The sequence below is a fragment of the Pristiophorus japonicus genome, chromosome 12 (assembly GCF_044704955.1).
Source record: "Pristiophorus japonicus isolate sPriJap1 chromosome 12, sPriJap1.hap1, whole genome shotgun sequence".
NCBI classification, from domain to species: Eukaryota; Metazoa; Chordata; class Chondrichthyes; family Pristiophoridae; genus Pristiophorus; species Pristiophorus japonicus.
This window is the reverse complement of record NC_091988.1, coordinates 205,287,439-205,308,737: the sequence shown is the minus strand read 5'-3', so window position 1 is coordinate 205,308,737 and position 21,299 is coordinate 205,287,439. Positions and strand designations below refer to the sequence as shown.

At 44.8% G+C, this 21,299-nt stretch overlaps 1 protein-coding gene across 4 annotated transcripts in view; it reads right to left on the bottom strand.

The window, feature by feature from the left end:
• The window catches only part of ralgapb (Ral GTPase activating protein non-catalytic subunit beta), a 140,631-nt gene that overhangs the window by 33,404 nt on the left and 85,928 nt on the right, over positions 1 to 21,299 (bottom strand). For 2 of the 4 annotated variants that reach the window (XM_070896492.1, XM_070896494.1), the window contains 6 exons: positions 9,363 to 9,496; positions 5,935 to 6,117; positions 4,855 to 5,006; positions 4,077 to 4,264; positions 1,623 to 1,726; positions 347 to 499 (listed from right to left, as the gene is read on the bottom strand). In XM_070896492.1, coding sequence (XP_070752593.1) covers positions 347 to 499; positions 1,623 to 1,726; positions 4,077 to 4,264; positions 4,855 to 5,006; positions 5,935 to 6,117; positions 9,363 to 9,496 — 914 coding nt within the window. The remainder of the gene's footprint in view (positions 1 to 346; positions 500 to 1,622; positions 1,727 to 4,076; positions 4,265 to 4,854; positions 5,007 to 5,934; positions 6,118 to 9,362; positions 9,497 to 21,299) is intronic. The other 2 variants (XM_070896493.1, XM_070896495.1) reach the window with 1 other exon arrangement.

Here is a 21,299-nt window from a genome sequence, read left to right as displayed (position 1 = left end):
ACTACACCGGGCTCTCCTACACTTCGGAGTATAAACAGTGGGACGCTGCAGGGCTAACTCGCGAGAACGCACACGTACTAATCTGCTGTCGGGTTGGGACCCTATGTGGCAGTAAAGAATGTTGCTCCCATGTAACATTCACTCTGGGACTCCATATTACGATGGCGACGACCTGCACACTACAGGACTGGAGTGTAAAAGGGAGCACCCCGCACATGGAATTCACGGAATTACCAATAATATTAGAATTAAAGACCATTTAACAGGCAAGTGTTGGAGTTTAGAACCATTTAACCAGCAGTTTTAGCATTTAATGTGTCCGACTGTTATCCATGTTCACTCTTACCTGGTCAGTGACAATCTCGTGCAGATCAGGAATGCTAAGATCAGCTTTTACAAATGGAATTTTGTCTACCTCCTCAGGGAATGGCCGATGTTTGACATTGTACTTGATCCCCACGTCATCTTTTGGAGGAGGATGAGGCTCAGGAACAAATGCCTGTGGACGACATTGCAGTTACATTACAATCGTTTTCTGTGTATGTTTCTCTCCTCCCGACTGCTCCGGATTGCTGCTGGGGTGTGGCTCCACCTATGAGTGCCAGAAGACTATTTGACCATAGGGGATTTCAGAGTCAATCCCAGGACACAATTCCCACAGGTGCACGTTCCAACAGAGATCCCTGGATAATGATCAGGAACCGGCTTGATTATCATTCCTTCTGTTACCCCAGGCCGGGGGGGGGGGGGGGGGGGGGCGAGACCAATTCTGGCACCCATATGGTCTGAGCATTGCGAACCCAGCCAAGACCACGAGCTGATCGTAGTAGCTTAGTTACATATTGCTTATACCATCAGGAAAGCAGGAAGTGACGTTTTAGATACGCTCAACTTGCTTCGAAAATAACTAATGACTCTCTTTGCACAGAGGGTTGTTGTAGCTTGGAATGATCTGCCACAGAGAGGCATGTTTTAAGGGAATATTAGATCAATATTCGGAGTAGAGAAAGACACAAGGCTCTGGGGAGCAAGTGGGATTAGCTTTGGATTGCTCTAGCAAATTGTCTGCAGACATGTCGAGCTGAATGGCCTCCTTGCGAGTTGTAAATGTTTATGGTTTAATGGATGGTGTTCACTAAAGTTACAAATCATTCTGAGCATCATCCGTGTCAGCACGTGAACTCACAGGCGCAGGACCAGGTCCTGCGCTCACCTCACCAAGAGATTGCAATTCAACCAACCGTGAATCACATACTATTTCTGGCAACAGTTGCTTGCTGCAATGCCTCTTGCACCATTGGGAACCATTGTGTCCTAGTGTGAACTATGCTGGCTGCCTGCACTGCTCTGTGCGGGAATGCTGTGAGAAGAGACGAGCTCCAGCAAGCACACTCCCAATCAGCAGGCTGTGGGTGTATTTTCTTTTGACTGGCGGGGATTCCACAATAAATACTGTTTTACAGAATGACAATACTTGTCGACTTTTCACTGTTTTGGTGTTCTGATTCCATGTATGAAGTCAACTTAATATTTCTGTAAAATGATGAACCTATTAGGTAAACTGGTTACTAGAATAAGAGGTTGATGCATCAGGTAATACAGCACTGGTGCAGAGCTCAAACCTTTTGGCTTGCTCGAGACCCCCTTGGCTGGTGATAGAGTTGCATGGTCCATGCGTGCCTCCCAGACATTCCCCGGATCAGGACAGTAACTGAGGGGCAAGGATCTGTTGGAAAAGAAAGCAAAACATATACCAGTACGATACTGAAGTGCAGCAAAAATTCACAATGAGTAACAGGCTCTTTTTAAGCGACCTGGCTCCCTTTGTCCAGCTGGATCTCCCCTCCTTACACAGCAGAGGGGGCACTGACAGATTCCAGATTCCCAGCAATGCTATTCCAAAACGTTGGTTCTGCCCCACAGCGACTTGGCTAAGATTAGGAACTCTGTGTGTGGGGGAAGTGTTATATCCAAAAGGTACCGTGTCTTCTTCACCCCCCCCACCCCACCCCCGGCCCGCCCTGCCCCGCCACCTCCCCTGCGATGCTGACAGACCCACGGTGTATTTCCAGCATAGGTAGCTATTTTTTCCTCTTTATTTGCGTGGGGGAAATTACAGACACAAACCCACATCCTGTGGCTATTGCAGGGTGTGGACTGAGTGATCCAACTCCACAACATTACAACTCCTGTGCCCTGACATTGTAAAAGCTATTTACTTTTTGGAGTGCACCAAGGCTACAAAGCAGGAGTGGAGCAGATGACTGCATTGGGAAACTATCAGTTGCATTCACTTGTGACGCAGTCAAGGTGTTTTTGGATAACACAGCCTGAGAGTTGATTACATCCTGCACATTGACCTCAAGGTGGGTGCCGATGAGCATAAGCAGCTAAAGGAAGTGCTGGGACACAGCCAAGAGTTTAAAAACTCCCCTCACTATTCCCAATTCGCTCAAAGCAGCAAAGAGGCTCTGTAACCCGAACATATGAAAATGAACACGCTGTGTTTGGCAAGAGGTTTGCAAGGTGTAATGTTTGCACCTGTGAGCATCCTCCCAGGTTTGTGGAGCTCTGAGTGGTTTAGCCAGTCAGGTGATGTTCGCAAGACTCAATAAAACCCCAGTTCATTGAGCTCAGGCTCCCCATGATGAGGTGGGCTGTTGTGAGCCTGATGTATGAACTGGTAGTGTTCAGTTTCATTGTTAAACCTTTGCTAATAAACCACCTAGTTACAGCTAATATGAAGCTATGAATTCTTAAACAAAGAACCCATGAAGCAAATACACGACACAAGGCAAGGCAAGGCAAAGGCACAAATCAGAGCTTCACTGTTGGCTGCAGGACCAAGGTGCAGTAAAACCCCAGACAATGGGACTCAGCTCAGATACCACAGGTCTGTATACCGCCCAGATTAGTCGGCTAGAGTTTGCAACATATGCGGAAGAGAAGATTTCTGGAAGAAATGCTCCATAAGGTGGTAAATTCAATACATATAAAGGATCATGCCAGAGAGGGGGCAAGCTGATAAGTACAGGGAGAACAGGAGGAAGCACAGAATTATACAGCACAGGAGGCCGTTCAGCACTGGCTCTCGGAAAGAGCGATCCACATAGTCCCATTCCCCCACCCTGTCAAATATCTATCTCCTATGATGAGTATCTTCTCTAGTGAATACTTCTAGAAAATAATCACTTGGAATGTTAGCTGCTTTTAGTTTGCCTCTGGTTGCATTCTCAACAGATCTCATTTCTTCACCAACCTCTTGCTGTTGTGCTGAAGAATTGCTTACTGTTGCATTTAGCTGCTACAACAGTGCTTATTTCCTGTTTCTTCTTTGCTACTGCGATAGCTTACTTTACATTTTATGGAAGTTGCTGCTTGCTTCCCAGAGGTTTCACTAACCTGCCCCCCCCCCACCGCCCCCCCAATCATAGGCTTTTCTTTTCTGACTTATTCCACTTTGATTGTCTTTTTAATACTTTTAACACATTTGTTTCATCTGCACTTACTAGTTCTCGTTATTTGATTTATGTCCTGTAATATGCCTTTAAAGGTATTCTCTTCGTTTTCACCCGAGATTTTCTGGAGTGCTGCACCCCAGACAAACGGTTTAAATTGCCCTCTCATTCCCTTGAAACTGTCCGTTTTAAAGTTGTATAACTGGATATTGGTTTGTTCCACATTATGTCACATTTAATCTCGCTATGGCCACTGGTACCCTGGGGGTTTCCTAATTTGATTCCCAATACTGAGTCTTTGCATTTACCAAGCTGCAATACAAGTTGGCTCTTTGTGATATCCCCAATGCACTGGGTCTGAAAGTGGTCCTGCATTACATGAATTAGCTTAGATTCTGCACCGCCTGGGTATTCCTAGTTTATATTGGGTTGGTTAAAATAGTCTGAGCTGAAAGATCTGCAAACTGCCAATAAAGCAGGAATACAAAGAGCGGCAAGGCTAGATTTGATTTTTGAGCAAGTTAACTTCATGCTTCTTGGGCAACTTTGATAATATCCAACTACAAAAACAATACAAAAATTAACAAGCACTTGACCTGAAGCAGATTGCGAACTCACTCTGATCATTGCCCAGGGGCTGTTCCAGCATTGCTAAGATGATGCTGTTGTCCAAGACAAAGTATCGGAAATGGTTCTTGCTGGTTGAGGTCAGCCTGGAGTATTTGATTAGTGTCTCTTCGTTGAGAAGACTGCATGGCGAGGCGGGGCCACTGGGAGAGGGGAATGCTCCAAGCAACTGCATTATACTAGGGAGAAAAAAACACAAGTATAATATCCATTATATCTGTACATGTTTGAACAAGTACAACCCTTTAAAAAGCAGCACACAAGTTTATATAAATCTATATTAATAAAATAAATTTAGCCTTAAGCAGCCAGCAGATTCAGCAAAATTCAGGTCTCCTTGGTCTGACTGATTTTGTCTATTTTTAGCTCTTCTACCAACACATCAAAACTAACAGTAATTAGAAAGAACTTGCATTTATATAGCACCTTTCACACCCTTAGGACATCCCAAAGAACTTCCTAACCAATAAATTACTTTTGAAGTGTAGTCGCTGATGTAATATAGGGAAACTCAGCACCCAACGCTGCACAGATCATATCAGATTTATTAAAATTCATTCAGGATGTGGGTGTCACTGGCAAAGTCAGCATTTATTGCCCATCTTGTAGTTGCCCTGAGTGATTTGCTGGGCCACTTCAGAGGGCTGCTAGGCATCAACCACACTGGTACGGACTGAGACCGGGTAAGAATGACAGGATTGCTTCTCTAAAGGACATTAGTTGGGCTAATTCTAGCAATGTTGTTCTAAAAGTTAGTTGTGTGCCTTACCAGGTGAGCGTAGCCTCAGCAGCATCCTTTACCCGCATTGAAGCAGGGTTCAGTTCCTTATCGCCCTTGTATCGCACCTCCTGATCACTGGTTTTAGACTTGCTGCCTGAGATACCCAGCTCCACAATCTCCAGCACTTCAATCAGGCAGTCCTGAAAAAACAGGAAGAAAGTTAGACTGAACAAAACACACCAAACTTCAAGTTACAGAGGTGCAGTCATACTCCCTTCATTCAACTTTTTAAATGGATAAAATTAAACCATTTTCTCAGCCAGAGGTTTTGATGCAAGTCACATCACTTTTGATTATTGTCTCCTTGAATTCCCATCTCACAGCCCGCGTCTCCCTGTTTCGACTGAATAGCAGGGATGAAGCTTCATTTGTGGTTTCCTAGCAAATCTGGGAGATCGTCTGGCTTGTACTCTTGGCATGACTAACACTTAGTAACACAACCCCACCTGGGGAAAATGATGGTGGGTGGAAAGAAGCAGAGCCGAGGAGATGAGAAAGGGAAGAATGATGGATTGACATATAGCATAAACTCATTACTCATCATTCAAACTACTGCAAAACCACACAGCAAAACGGGTAACACAAAGTCAACCCCTCATTTACAATCATACCAGAAATGCGAGGTGGGTGAACAGGCTGGGTCTCTTTTCTCTTGAAAAAAGGTTGAGGGATGACCTAATAGAGGTCTTTAAAATGATGAAAGGTTTTGATAGAGTGGATACAGAGAGAATGTTTCCACTTGTGGGGAAGAGCATAACTAGAGGCCATCAATATAAGATAGTCACCAAGAAATCCAATGGGGAATTCAGAAGAAACTTCTTTACCCAGAGAGTGGGGAGAGTGTGGAATTCGCTGCCACAGGGAGTGGTTGAAGCGAATAGTGTCGATGCATTTAAGGGGAGGCAAGACAAGCATATCAGGGAGAAGGGAACAGAAGGTTGCGCTGATAGATTTAGATGAGGAAAGACGGGAGGCGGCTCGAATGGAGCATAAACGCCGGCATGGACTGGCTGGGCCGAATGGCCTGTTTCCGTATATCCTATGTAATTTATGCTCGGTCAAACGTACCTTTTCATTTAGCATATCTGGGTGTTCTGTGAGCCAGACGCAGAGACACTGAAAGGCGGCCACAATCATGGAGTGTAGATCTCGGGAATGAAATGGAGCGGGCCGACTGCACTGGTGAACGATATAACTGCACACAGAACTAACTGCACGCTTCCGGTCTGTTGAATCCACACTCACCTTTACCTGTTTCACAAAACAAGACATTGGCAACCATTTTGGGGATCAGTGAAAAGGAATGCAAGACAGATTGTGAAAGGGAGGCTGCTGAAGCAAGGGGTTGTTTTACAGCTTCACTATCTGAATATAGGATTTTAAGAAATATAGGAAAAGGCAATTAGATGTAATGACATCAAATTAGGCCCTTGTTCCTTTTGAACATGCTATACTAATCACTTCACTGGCCTTCCCCTGGATTTATTCCCTAACTCTTAATTTATTTAGTTAAAAAAATTGCCCCGTTCCCTAGTTACTACCAACTTGTTAATTTTTATGCTCACACCTCATTTGAACCCATTGCCATAGAGACCAATTTTTCATATTCAACTCTGTCCGTTTCCTTTACAATACTGTAAATTAAAGATATCTAAAACTTTACAAATTGAAGTAAATCAATCACACAACCAGCTTTCAAAATACCCAATTAAAAAAAATAATTAATTTAATATTCCTCATTCCTAATCGCCCTCGGGAAGGTGGTGGTGAGCCGCCGCCTTGAATACAACGGAGTGTCTCGCTGGGCCATTTCAGAGGGCAGTTAAGAGTCAACCACATTGCTGTGGGTCTGGAGTCACTTAGGCCTGATAAGGGCGGCAGATTTCCTTCCCTAGTGAACCCGATGGGTTTTTACGACAATCCGGTAGATTCATGATCACCATTACTGACACTAGCTATTTATTCCAGCTTTATTTAACTGAATGTAAATTCTCCAGCTGCTGTGGTGGGATTTGAACTTACATCCGAGTCATTAGTTCAGGCCCCTGGATTACTAGTCCAGTTATATAACCACTATGCTGCCGAATAGCAAACTGTTGACAGAAAAAGGTCCAAGACTCGGGTCAAATACCTCAGTGCAATGGAGATGTAATCATGCCGTTCTTCAAAAACCCACCTCCTAAATTCTAGTCATGCTCAAGACAGCAAACACAGGCCGAGCAGATAGACAAGGGATTGCAAAACTTTCTTTGTGAATAAAAAAAAGCACAGGAACAGAGCGACCACCCCAAGATCAAATCTAACGCGTAGCCTGGGCTTACTCTCAACAGTAAATGGAGGGTGTGGAATACATCATAGCAAACATCATAGAATCATAGACAATTACAGCACCGAAGGAGGCTATTTCAGCTCATCGTGTCCGCGTTGGCCAACCAAGAGCTATCCAGCCTAATCCCACTTTTCAACTCTCGGACCGTAGCCCTGTAGCTTACGGCACTTCAGGTGGACACCCAAGTATTTTTTAAATGTGGTGAGGGTTTCTGCCTCTTCCACTCGTTCAGGCAGTGAGTTCCAGACTCCCAACATCCTCTGGATCAAAAGATTTCCCCTCGAATCACCTCTAAACCTCCTACATGTGCAGCGTAGAGAATCCGGAGTTCTGGAATCCGGAACAATCGGTGGCAGGGTCATCCGGAATCCGTAAAATGTTCCGGAATCCAGACCAGACGACCCTGCCGATCTCGGGGTCCTGCTGCTGCCCTTACTCGGGGCCTCCTCGCTGGCCCGCCCGACGACCTCCTGGGCCATCAGAAAGCAAATCGAAAGTCCGGAAAAGCTCGGAATCCGGAATGGCCCCGGTCCCACATTTTAGGCGCTGCACCTGTACCAATGACTTTAAATCTATGCCCCCTGGTTGTTGACCCCTCTGCCAAGGTCCTTTCTATCTGGGCCCCTCACAATTTTATACACCTCAATCAGGTCTCCCCTCAGCCTCCTCTGTTCCAAATAAAACAACCCCAGCCTCTCCAATCTTTCCTCATAGCTAAAATTCTCCAGTCCAGGCAACATCCTTGTAAATCTCCTCTGTACCCTCTCCAGTGCAATCACATCTTAAGCTTTAGTTTGTCAATGATCGCATTTTGTTTAATTTGGTCCCTTCCACAGTGCTCAGGTTATTAGTTTACCTCTGCAGATCGCAGGTCACAATTTAACTGAAGGGCTCTTTGATGCACACAGGAAGTAACTTGCAATTTTGCCTTTCGAACTGTGAAGTAATTCTTCCATTACACCTCTGCGGCCAGGGCTGGATTTGAATTGCATCGTCATATACACCCAGAATCTTTTGTTTGCAACATGCTCACAGTTGTTGGATTGAGAAAGAGTGCTGGTGTGAAAGTCTAAAACCTCAAATAATTGACCACTAGAAATGTCAAGCAGCAGTCAGTTATTCACCGGTCAAGATCATATCAAGACAAACTGTAGACTATCAGCACACACAAACACTGCTCACAGGCTTCAAGTTCTTAGAAACCTAAAAATATTATCTGTGCAACCAACTTCAAATTATCTGAAGGCGTTATTACACACAGTGTGCAGTTATACTGCTAATTGTGCATTGCTGAGTCAGGCCAGCCCGCATCGCTTCACAATTCCAGTGTGTTGTCAAATCCAGCTTTAAGGAAAGTGCTCTGGTCTGGGGTCCATCAGAACCTGGGCATTTTATAAACGGGAGCAGAGCTTACTGAAATGTTTTGTGTACAAACATACGTACAGGCACCTCCCGAGTCCGATTTGTAGCCAGGCAAACCAAGATGCTGTATCATAGCTCCTGTTGCAATTTCTTGTTTTGGTCAGCTGGGTGCCCGATATACCCAGAAACCCAACACTGTGCTCCAGAGTCCCAGATCAAGCAACTGAGAATTACGCACAAGTAGAATTTTTGTTTGTCCAATAAAGCATACACCGTCTCCCTGTAGGGACACACCCCACTTACTTCTCGTTAGAGAGTTTAAGTGAAGGTTGGCAAAGACTGAGGGACACTGAATACTCTATTCAGGCTGTGAGGATGCCTTCATGGATTTGTTGAAAAGCACTGGATTCGTTGGTCATTGCCGAGCACAGGGAAACCTATCTGACCAGGAACGATTAGGAACTTTAACCAACAGGAAACCATCTTGAATAATTGTTGTGCAATTGTGCCCCACTGATCCTGCTCAGTTCCCTCATGGTCTTCTGGGTCTCAAAGTGCTGCTTCATAATCTACCTTTGCAGCAATTCCCGACTCTGAAGACACAAGTAAAGATCCTCTGCTTTTACCCAACAGCTTTCCCTTCCCTTCCCAGTTATTGTAACCACAGCCTGTTTGATGAGCGAGCGACTAGCGGGGCCCAGTTTCAGTCCCTTTGTGACTTCATGTTGTCATTTCAAGAGCAATAGTTCATACAACTAGACATCATATAGCATAAAATTGCAAGAAATGTTAACCATTACAGTACCTTGGCCAACCCGGAGAGTAATTCAAGTGCTGCCAGTGAGATGCTCATGTCCTGCCTCCACTGGGAGTTCAGCCGCTGTGTTACCAAATGGATACTGCGAATCAGTAGCCCCGATGCTGTATCTGTATGAAGAGCTATGATATAACCCCAATACCACACACCACGGGGAGGGAAAACAACTAGGCATTAGTAACTACAAGCAAAGCAATCAAAACAAGCACAAGCTCACAGCCCATGCAGCAAAGAACAGCATTCACAAAGGAACACCGCTCCTATCCCAGTAGCAATGAGGCTGTATCCATTTGGTAGTCATTAATGTCAGCATTAGAATCAAAGGACCCGAGTCTTCATATCAACAATGTGGGACAAGGTGCTCCGCTTCACCCTCCAATGTTGGAGCCAATAGCACAGGGGGAAAGGAGAATGCAATCTACAGGGCTGCCTCAGTTAAACACAAAACTTTGCCAAAAAAATGATTTATGCTTTTCAATTCCGTGCTCAAAAGTTCAAAACGATGAAACTGCATCTGATCGGAGATTGCCAAAATCAGATTGGTCCCCCCCACCCCCGCCCCCTTTCATCTGAACCATTCCACCGAATGAAGGAATAATGCAGCAATGAGCTGATATCAGTGCAACAGTGCACTGAACTCAAGGGGAGCAATGTATATTGCACAGAATGGAAGGATATAGATCCAACAGGAATAGCCACCAAGTTGCAGGAGACAAGACTGGCTAACAATTTAACTGGAAGTCTTTTGGGTGGTTGAAGTGGGAGGAATGGTAGAATTCTACTTGATCCTAATCACTGACCATACACTCCACTACGGTCATTGTTCAATAGGATCTTGGCTCCTAGAACATGAGTTCTATGAAGGAACATAGGAACAGGAGGGAGCCATTAAGCCCCTCAAACCTGTTCCGCCATTCAATGAGATCATGGTTGATCTGTATCTTAATTCCATTTACCCGCCTTTGATTCTATTAGCAATAACTTCTAAAATGTGAGTGAACTTTTACTGCCGACAATGTGACCAGTTCCACTGAAATTGATGCAAGGAAAAGGAGGACATCTTGCAGCGTTAACAACTATCCCGCTTTAGGTGTTTATCCGACTGCCTGCTCCTTTGGGGTACAGTTCCACAGATGTGACAGCTGCACAAGTGGCCAATATTCATATCTAAGTTTATGATCATCTTCAAAAGGATATCCAATCGTGGAGGACGTTACAGTAGAAGTAGGCATTCAAACTGTGTTGGGAAGATGGCAGGGCTGTGACTGAAAGGATGCGATGAAATGGGTTAAAGGGTCACCTTTATTTGAGTCCAATTACAAGTCTCACTCCTCTGCTGCATTGCGCCGATTCTAAAATTTGGTCTTCGTGTCTGCTAAATTATTATGCTCTTTCCATTGGACAGCTTGAGGGAAACATGTTTTGGAGATGTGATCGTAAACACGATTGACAAAGGGGCAAAAAGTATACAATACTACACTGTACTGTATATTGTTTATATGTAGACTCGAATGAAGAAGCAAAAGAACTATTAAGGCACTGTTCTGTAATATAGCAAATGATAAAAGTGGTTTCAATATGCACTTGAGAGGTGTGACTTAAATCTTTGAAGGTGTTTCACTACAGATTTAAAGATCAAGACTGTAGGTTTTGAAAATAATTTTAGAATTGAATTTATTTTTCATGACACACATACACCTCTTTCTCTCACACACACACATACACCTAAAAGGGTAGTAGAGGCAGAAACCCTCATCATATTTAAAATGTACTTGAAATGCTGCAACCTACAAGGCTACGGACCAAGAGCTGGAAGGTGGGATTAGGCTGGATAGCTCTTTTTCGGTTGGCATAGCCACGATGGGCTGAATGGCCTCCTTGCGTGCTGTAAATTTCTATGATTCTATGATACACACACTTCCAGCTAGGGCTGATGGTTGCTAATCAGGAACAGGAGCCGAGTGGATCTTTCCTCTCCCAGCCCGGAGATAATTGGACCAATTGCAGTGTTCTTCTAACCAGTTCCAAAGCCGCCCAAGCTGACTTCAGCTAACTACCCACTGAGCCATGGCGGGGATAGGGAGAGAGAAATAACATTCACATTCCAAATCAAATTGCTTCGGCTAATAAAAGTCAATGGGACCTGTATTGAAACACCTTCAGTCACACGGTTCTATCTGAACAGCCTTTCAGTTCTGCAGAAAGCCAGCAATAGCCAATTAACAGTGGCGAGCCCCACAACCAATCTTAAATTCAATTAACTGATCATGTATTTAGCACCATACCATTTCATCAAAAGATGCTTCATAAAGAGTGAGATTGTTTTGGCCCAGTGCCTGCTGTGCAGCAGCAAGGATGCTAGAAAGACTCTCGGACATTACGAGTGGTTGGTGTGGCCTGTCGTGACCCAAGATGTCAAAGTAGTGATTAAACTTTCCTCTCCTTTCCACCAAAAAAAAATAAAGGGATTTTTGTTTCTTTTGTTGAAGTTTTATTTAACTTGGGTGCATGAACAGCGTTCCAAGTCCACTGTCCCACCCAGACCTTGGATGGAGAAATATCCATATCTGGGGCAAGGGGGAAGAGGCTCAAATCAAATTTTGTTATGAAAGGCAAAAAAAAATTAAAGAGAGTGGGTGAAAGGCTGGGTGGTGGAGACTTTTTACTTTGGGAAATAACAAAATAATAAAAGTCATACTGACTCATTGAGTGCCAATCAGATGCAAAGAATTATCTGAAATACATGGAAGTACTTTTTACCCTTTAAAACCAGAGATTTAGTTTGTATGGTGATAAACACAATTTATGCAAGAATTTAAATTGATGATGAATAGTTTTCATGACACAACAATACCTGAACCACCTATTGGGGAGACATACAAAAACAAAGAACACAATTAACTGGACATGCAACACTGCAACGCTTTTTACAAACATGGTACAGTTGGCATCTTAAAACTGGTCATGGGAAACATTCAACAGAGGGATGTCTACAGGTCAGGCTCACAATCAGACACACGCTGTTTTAGTGCAGTTGAAGCGAAACAATTTATAAACCAAATAAGCCAAGGTGGGGGGGGGCGGCAGGAGAATAAACCTGGTATGGGTCCCTCTCGAGAACAATCACTATACAGTTTCCAGTACTTGCACTTGGTGAAGTCGAAACACCACTTAAATTTCAACAGAGCATTTTACACTCAATGGCCCAGATTTTGCATTGAGAATAATGGCGAGGCGAAGAGGCTCGCACTGTTATTATGGAGTAAATCAGACAGCAACCTCCGGAGTACACACACGCGCAGTTAAACGCAGAAATCTGGAAGGTGCGGTCCAAGTTGCCCTGCTCCTCAACAGGCTGTGCTGTAACAGAACCTCGCCGATAGACACGGCATTAAAATACGCGCAATGACGTAACCTACAAGTTACCCACTAAACACGCCAGGTAGGGATGGCGCATTCAGGGGTAAGTGAATTTTTAACGGCGTGATGAGTGAAAAGAACTGACGAATAACCTCTCTGGCACTGAAAATGTAATTTTACAAATGTGGAATCTCATTCCTTCAGAAGTTAATTAATGTCGGAGATTTAAAAAAAAATTTAAATAATTTTTAAAAGTTTTTCTGTGTCTCTTTTATCCCTCTCTCTTAATCCCATCTTTCATTTCCAATTTTTATTTTGCTTTCTGTACATTATTTATATCTAATTTATACCTCCTGCTTTATACTTCCTGGTTTGGACTCTGTATCTCAGTGAGGTTTCTTCAATCTGATTGGTTGAAGAGCCTTGGTGTTTCTTTCCCTGCTTACACAGGCCACAGATCCACTCGAGAGGGCCCCGCGCTGGATCAGATACCGGAAGAACAGGTTTTTGCTTAAAAGTCCGCGAAGACTCTGGGCAGCTGTCAGTGTAGTGAACAGTGAGCGCTGTTCCTTCACCACTGACTGCAAAATCCAGGCCAATATTTTTCAAAGCAGGGGTGTGATGGAATAAGGCTGCAACAAATGGGGGTGGTTGTGGTGGTTCCAAGATTCGTATGTTCGAGATATCTGCCGCTAACTCCAAAGCTTCTGGCTAAGGGGAGGTCTGCTAATGGCAGACACCCATGCTCAGCCACAAGTTGTGTTTGGGGTGGGGGGCACACAGCTCATTTATTACAAGACATTTCAGGTCCTCTTTGGGGGCGTAGACCATGATGCTGACCTGAGTGCACAGGTGAGTTGAAACTCTGCCATCTGGCAGCCCCAGTACTCATGGTCTCACCAGGGCCTCTGCAGTTTGTGGGAAGTGGGAATTCCTATGCAAGGCTGAGCCCTGGATATGACTGTTCCCTGCCTACATTCCAGCCGGTCCAGTGGGCTGGGAGGAGTGCGTCGGAAAGGCGACAGATTTCCGATCGCTACCAAGACTATCACGGCTGGGAAGTTAGGCTTTTCATCAGTGGAGATTTTGCCAAAATAGCAAATTTCTTGATCAAAATCTCCAAGTATAATTGAATAGTTTTACAACATTGTATCCCTTATCGTCTTCACTTTATGATGGTTGAAATTTTAGGATTTGTAGAAAATGAATAGTTCCTGTTCCCGTTCAGGAGTCCATACCACATTTCATGTTACTTGGTGTCACATTTCAGGGTCACTAAACCTTTAGTTTCAACAGAGTGCTTCCTGAAATCATGAACAACCCAATTGCGTATTAAATTTAAAAAAATGTCAAACAGAAAAAAAAAGTTCTAAATTTTAATCAGCAAGTGTTTTTTTGGGGAGTGGGGAGGGTTTGGGACAATAAAAACAATTTAACGCTACACACAGAACAAGAAACAACGATAAACAGCATAGAAATGAACATTTGGGTGAAAAAATGAAGTGAGATGAGAGTCTAGTTCGAGATATTTAATACAATTAAGGCCTTTAATATTACTTTTGCTTTCTCTACAATGGCAGCCTTTAAAGCAATTAAAAATTGGGAGAAAAGATTTTGGTACAAAAGTAAAATGGCCGAGACCTGTAAGGAGTGGAGGGCGTGGCTGGGAGGGGACAGCCAATAGACAAACTGCTACTGACTGACTTGCCAATACCAATCATATCTTATTCAGGGCTAACTTGGGTGATGCCAAGACTGCATTGCATTTTTGTTGTTAATAGAAAAATCAACCTGCACAAAATTGTTCAACATATTTCCTTGCTTTAAGCTGAAATAATGTTTCCTCTAGGGACAGTTGTGTAGTATTACAAGCAAGGTCATTGTACTCTGGGCCATCTGGACCGAGAGTGCAGTATTGTCAGGCTGGAGGATTTCAAGTTTTTTTTTGCTTTGCTGCACAACGAATTGGGTCAGGATAGGAAAAGCTCAGAATTCACGAGCTTGGACCTACTTAGGAGCATAGGAATAGGAGATCATTCAGCCCCTTGAGCCTGCTCCGTCATTCAATTAGATCGTGAATGTTCTGTATCTTAACTCCATCTACCCACCTTGGTTCCATAACCTTTAATACCTTCGCCCAACAAAAATTTATCAATCTCATTTTGAAATGTTCAATTGACCCCCAGCCTCAACAGCTTTTTGGGGGAGAATGTTCCAGATTTCCAGCACCCTTTGTGTGAAGAAGTGCTTCCTGACATCACTCCTGAGCAGCCTAGTACTAATTTTAAGGTTATTCCATCTCGTTTGAGACTTTCCCCACTAGAGGAAATAATTTCTCTCGACCTACCCGATCAACTCCTTTAGTCATTGTAAACACCTCAATTAGATCATCGCTTAATCTTCTAAAATCGACGGAATACAAGCATCATTCGAATTGTTTTTATATAGCGCCTTTGATGTAGTAAGATGTCCCAAGGTACTTCACAGGAGAATAATGAGACAAAAAAATTTTACACTAATGTAGGTTTTAGGGTTTTGAAGGAGGAAAGAGAGGTAGAGAGGTGGAAAGGTTTAGGCAGGGAATTCCAGAGCTTGGGGCCTAGGCAACAGAAGGCACGGCCACCAATGGTTGAGCAATTATCAGGGACGCTCAAGAGGGCAGAATTAGAGGAGTGCAGATATCTCGAGGGGGTTGTGGAGCTGGAGGAGATTTCAGAGATAGGGAGGGGCGAGGCCATGGAGGGATTTGAAAACAAGGATGAGAATTTTGATACTGAGGCGTTGCTTAACCGGGAGCCAATGTAGGTCAGCGAGCACAGGGGTAATGGGTGAGCTGGACTTGGTGCGAGTTAGGATACGGGCAGCCTAGTTTTAGATCACCTCTAGCTTACGTAGGGTAGAATGTGGGAGGCCCGGCAGGAATAGTCAAGTCTAGAGGTAACAAAGGCACGGATGTGGGTTTCAGCAGCAGATGCGCTGAGGCAAGAGCAGAGACGGGCGACGTTACAGAGGTAGAAATAGGCAGTCATAGTTATGCTGCGGATATGTGATCAAAAGCTAATTTCACCAAGGTTGCGAACAGTCTGGTTCAGCCTCAGACAGATGTTGGGGAGAGGGATGGAGTCAGTGCTAGGGAACGGAGTTTGTGGCGGGAACCGAAAACAATGGCTTCAGACTTTCCAACATTTAATTGGAGAAAATTTCTGCTCATCCAGAACTGGATGTCAGACAAGTAGTCTGACAATTTAGAGACCGTGGAGGGGTGGAGAGAAATGGTGGTGAGGCAGAGCTGGGTGTCAGCAGCGTACATGTGGAAACTGACTGTGTTTTCGGATGATGAAGGGGCAACATGTAAATGGGGAATAGGAGGGGCCAAGGATAGATCCTTGGGGGACACCAGAGGTAACGATACGGGAGTGGGAAGAGAAGCTGTTGCAGGAGATTCTCTGGCTAGGATTAGATAGATAAGAATGGAACCAGGTGAGTGTAGTCCCACCCAGCTGGGCGATGGTGGAGAGGTGTTGGAGGATAGAGAGGTCAACCGTGTCAAAGGCTGCAGACAAGTCAAGGAGGACGAGGAGGGATAGTTTGCCTTTGTCACAGTCACAAAGGATGACATTTGTGACTTTGAAGAAAGCCGTTTCGGTGCTGTGGCAGGGATGGAAATTGGATTGGAGGGATTCAAACATGGAGTTGTGGGAAAGATGGGCACGGATTTGGGAGGCGACGACACGCTCATGGACTTGGGAGGAAAGGGAGGTTGGAGATGGGGCGGTAGCTTGCAAGGACGGAGGGGTCAAGGATGTTTTTTTGAGGAGAGGGGTGATGACGGCAGATTTGAGGGAGAAGGGGACAGTACCTGAGGAGAGAGAACCGTTAACAATGTCAGCTAACATGGGAGTCAGAAAAGGAAGTTGGGTGGTCAGCAGTTTGGTGGGAATAGGGTCAAGGGAACAGGAAGTGGGTCTCATGTACAGGATGAGCTCAAAGGTTCTATAAATATGTGAAGAGAAAAAGATTAGTGAAGACAAACGTAGGTCCCTTGCAGTCGGATTCAGGTGAATGTATAATGGGGAACAAAGAAATGGCAGATCAATTGAACCAATACTCGGTTCTGTCTTCACGAAGGAAGATACAAATAACCTTCCGATTGTACTAGGGGACAGTGGGTCTGGTGAGAAGGAGGAACTGAAGGATATCCTTATTAGGCGGGAAATTGTGTTAGGGAAATTGATGGGATTGAAGGCCGATAAATCCCCGGGGCCTGATAGTCTGCATCCCAGAGTACTTAAGGAAGTGGCCCTAGAAATAGTGGATGCATTGGTGATCATTTTCCAACAGTCTATCGACTCTGGATCAGTTCCTATGGACTAGAGGATAGCTAATGTAACACCACTTTTTAAAAAAGGAGAGAAAATGGCTAATTATAGACCGGTTAGCCTGACATCAGTAATGGGGAAAATGTTGGAATCAATCATTAAGGATGAAGTGGCAGTGCATTTGGAAAGCAGTGACAGGATTGGACCAAGTCAGCATGGATTTATGAAAGAGAAATCATGCTTGACAAATCTTCTGGAATTTTTTGAGGCTGTAACTAGCAGAGTGGACAAGGGAGAACCAGTGGATGTGGTGTATTTGGACTTTCAAAGGGCTTTTGACAAGGTCCCGCACAAGAGATTGGTGTGCAAAGTCAAAGCGCATGGTATTGGGGGTAATGTACCGACGTGGATAGAGAACTGGTTGGCAGACAGGAAGCAGAGAGTCGGGATAAACGGGTCCTTTTCAGAATGGCAGGCAGTGACTAGTGGAGTGCCGCAGGCTCAGTGCTGGGACCTCAGCTCTTTACAATATACATCAATAATTTGGATGAAGGAATTGAGTGTAATATCTCCAAGTTTGCAGATGACACTAAACTGGGTGGTGGTGTGAGCTGTGAGGAGGACGCTAAGAGGCTGCAGAGTGACTTGGACAGGTTAGGTGAGTGGGCAAATGCATGGCAGATGCAGTATAATGTGGATAAATGTGAGGTTATCCATTTTGGGGGCAAAAACACGAAGGCAGAATATCTGGATGGCGGCAGATTAGGAAAAGGGGAAGTGCAACGGGTCCTGGGTGTCATGGTTCATCAGTCACTGAAATTTGGGTATGCAGGTACATCAGGCGGTGAATTCGGCAAATAGTATGTCGGCCTTCATTGATTGAGGATTTGAGTATAGGAGCAGGGAGGTCTTACTGCAGTTGTACAGGGCCTTAGTGAGGCCTCACCTGAAATATTGTGTTCAGTTTTGGTCTCCTAATCGGAGCAAGGACGTTCTTGCTATTGAGGGAGTGCAGCGAAGGTTCACCAGACTGATTCCAGGGATGGCTGGGCTGTCATATGAGGAGAGGCTGGATCAACTGGGCTTTTATTAACTGGAGTTTAGAAGGATGGGAGGGGATCTCATAGAAACGTATAAGATTCTGACGGGACTGGACAGGTTAGATGCGGGAAGAATGTTCCCGATGTTGGGGAAGTCCAGAACCAGGGGACATATTCTTAGGATAAGGGGTAGGCCATTTCGGACTGAGATGAGGAGAAACTTCTTCACTCAGAGAGTTGTTAACCTGTGGAATTCCCTGCCGCAGAGAGTTGTTGATGCCAGTTCATTGGATATATTCAAGAGGGAGTTAGATGTGGCCCTTACGGTTAAAGGGATCAAGGGGTATGGAGAGAAAGCAGGAAAGGGGTACTGAGGGAATGATCAGCCATGATCTTATTGAATGGTGGTGCAGGCTCGAAGGGCCGAATGGCCTACTCATGCACCTATTTTCTATGTTTCTATGAGGGGAGATCGGAGAGAAACTGGAGAAAGATGCGAGTTCAGTGCTCGGGCAGGGGTGATCCTTAGAAAGTTTGTCCCGGTAGGCTAGGGGAAGGGAAGATGCAGGGGCGGCCGAACGGATGGTCTCAATCTTAGAGACAAAGTCCATGAGCTCCTCACACTTGTTGTCGGAGGTGAGGGTGGAGACTGGGGAGAGGGGTTTAAGAAGACGGTTAACAGTGGAGGATAGAAGTCGGGGATTATCTTTGCATGTCAGAATGATTCTGGAATAGTGAGCAGTTTTGGCAGACGAGAGTAGTGCCCGATAATGATTTATGTGGTCCAGCCAAATCTGGCCGTGAATGGCTAAACCAGTTGTCCTTCACATCCATTCAAGTCTGTGTCTCTTGGACTTCAGGGAGCGAAGATCAGGGCTGTACCAGGGGGAACGGCCAGGATGAGAGAGAGTAATTGTTTTAACAGGGACTAGGGCATCAAAGGTGGTGGTGAGGGTGTGATTGAGATCGGTAGCTGCAGAAATGGCATGGTGAATGGAGGGCCAAAAGCTGGACAGTTGGGAGTTGATAAGTGCAGTTGTGAGAGACTCGGGAGAGAGTTTTTTCCAGGAGCGGGCACAGAAGGAGGAGGGGTTGGGGGTGTAGGGGGATGTGAGTGGAGAGCGATACAAGGTAGTGGTCAGAGTTGGCCTTATCTGCGATTGACACAAAGGGAGTAACGAGGGCACGAGAGATGGCAAGGCCGAGGGGCTGGCTGTGAATTTGGGTTGGAGAGTTTACATGGAGGGAGGACAGAGGGTTAGGAGGCTAGTGAACTCAGAGGAGACAGAGCATGATGAATTGAGATGGAGGTTCAGTGCAGAAGCTGAGGAAAAAAAGCAGTGAAGATATATCGGTAATAAAAAGAATATGAATTAATATTCACAGTTGAAGTGCATTGCTCAATCGGGACATATTCTAAATTCTTGTGCGAAGTAAAAGCCTCATAAATCACGATTGCAGAAATGTCACCTCTCCTCCGTCAGACTGAATACTACACAGTTCCACAGGCTTCTTAATGCAGCAATATACTTAGAAAGGAACATGGTTTGAATTAAGAATTTCTCCACTATCCAGATCATCCGAGATTGAAGCTACTTCTGTATTTTAGTGTAAAGTTACCACACGCCACTAAGGTAACTTATTCCCATCTCTGCCCGATCACAAACTCTTCTCTGTACTTTTCTCCAGACTCAATAACACCAGTATTCTCCTTGTTGGCCCATCATCCACTCATAAATTCCAACTTGGCCAAAATGCATCACCCCAGTCCTCATTGACCGACACTGGCTCCTGTTCGCCAGTGCTTGCCTTTTAAAATCATTGCACTTGTCTCTCTGGCCTTTGATTGGCCTCCTGTCCATACCCTCCCTTCTGTCGCCCCATCACAGGTGGCAGAGCTTTTAACTTGCCTTGGTCCTATTCTTCAACTCTGTCCCTAAAGTCCTCTGCCCATTAAAAACCTAATCAAAATCCATCTTTTCAACCTAACCTTCAAAGTATTTCATTGGCTGTAAAGCGCTTTGGGTTATCCTGAGGTCATGACATGCGCTATATAACATCTGTAGTGGGGAAAATGCTTGAAATTATCATTAGGGAAGAAATAGCGGGACATCTGGATAGGAATAGTGCAATCAGGCAGACGCAGCATGGATTCATGAAGGGGAAATCATGTTTAAGTAATTTACTGGAATTCTTTGAGGATATAACGAGCATGGTGGATAGAGGTGTACCGATGGATGTGGTGTATTTAGATTTCCAAAAGGCATTCGATAAGGTGTCATACAAAAGGTTACTGCAGAAGATACGCGGAGTCAGAGGAAATGTATTAGCATGGATAGAGAATTGGCTGGCAAACAGAAAGCAGAGAGTCGGGATAAATGGGTCCTTTTCGGGTTGGAAATCGGTGGTTAGTGGTGTGCCACAGGGATCGGTGCTGGGACCACAACTGTTTACAATATACATAGATGACCCGGAAGAGGGGACAGAGTGTAGTGTAACAAAATTTGCAGATGACACTAAGATTAGTGGGAAAGCGGGTTGTGTAGAGGACACAGAGAGGCTGCAAAGAGAGTTGGATAGGTTAAGCGAATGGGCTAAGGTTTGGCAGATGGAATACAATGTCGGAAAGTGTGAGGTCATCCACCTTGGGGAAAAAAAAAAACAGTAAAAGGGAATATTATTTGAATGGGGAGAAATTACAACATGCTGAGGTGCAGAGGGACCTGGGGGTCCTTGTGCATGAATCCCAAAAAGTTAGTTTGCAGGTGCAGCAGGTAATCAGGAAGGCAAATGGAATGTTGGCCTTCATTGCGAGAGGGATGGAGTACAAAAGCAAGGAGGTCCTGTTGCAACTGTATAGGGTATTGGTAAGGCCGCACCTGGAGTACTGCGTGCAGTTTTGGTCACCTTACTTAAGGAAGGATATAGTGGCTTTGGAGGGGGTACAGAGACGATTCACTAGGCTGATTCCGGAGATGAGGGGGTTACCTTATGATGATAGATTGAGTAGACTAGGTCTTTACTCGGAGTTCAGAAGGATGAGGGGTGATCTTATAGAAACATTTAAAATAATGAAAGGGATAGACAATATAGAGGCGGAGAGGTTGTTTCCACTGGTAGGGGAGACTAGAACTAGGGGGCACAGCCTCAAAATACGGGGGAGCCAATTTAAAACCGAGTTAAGAAGGAATTTCTTCTCCCAGAGG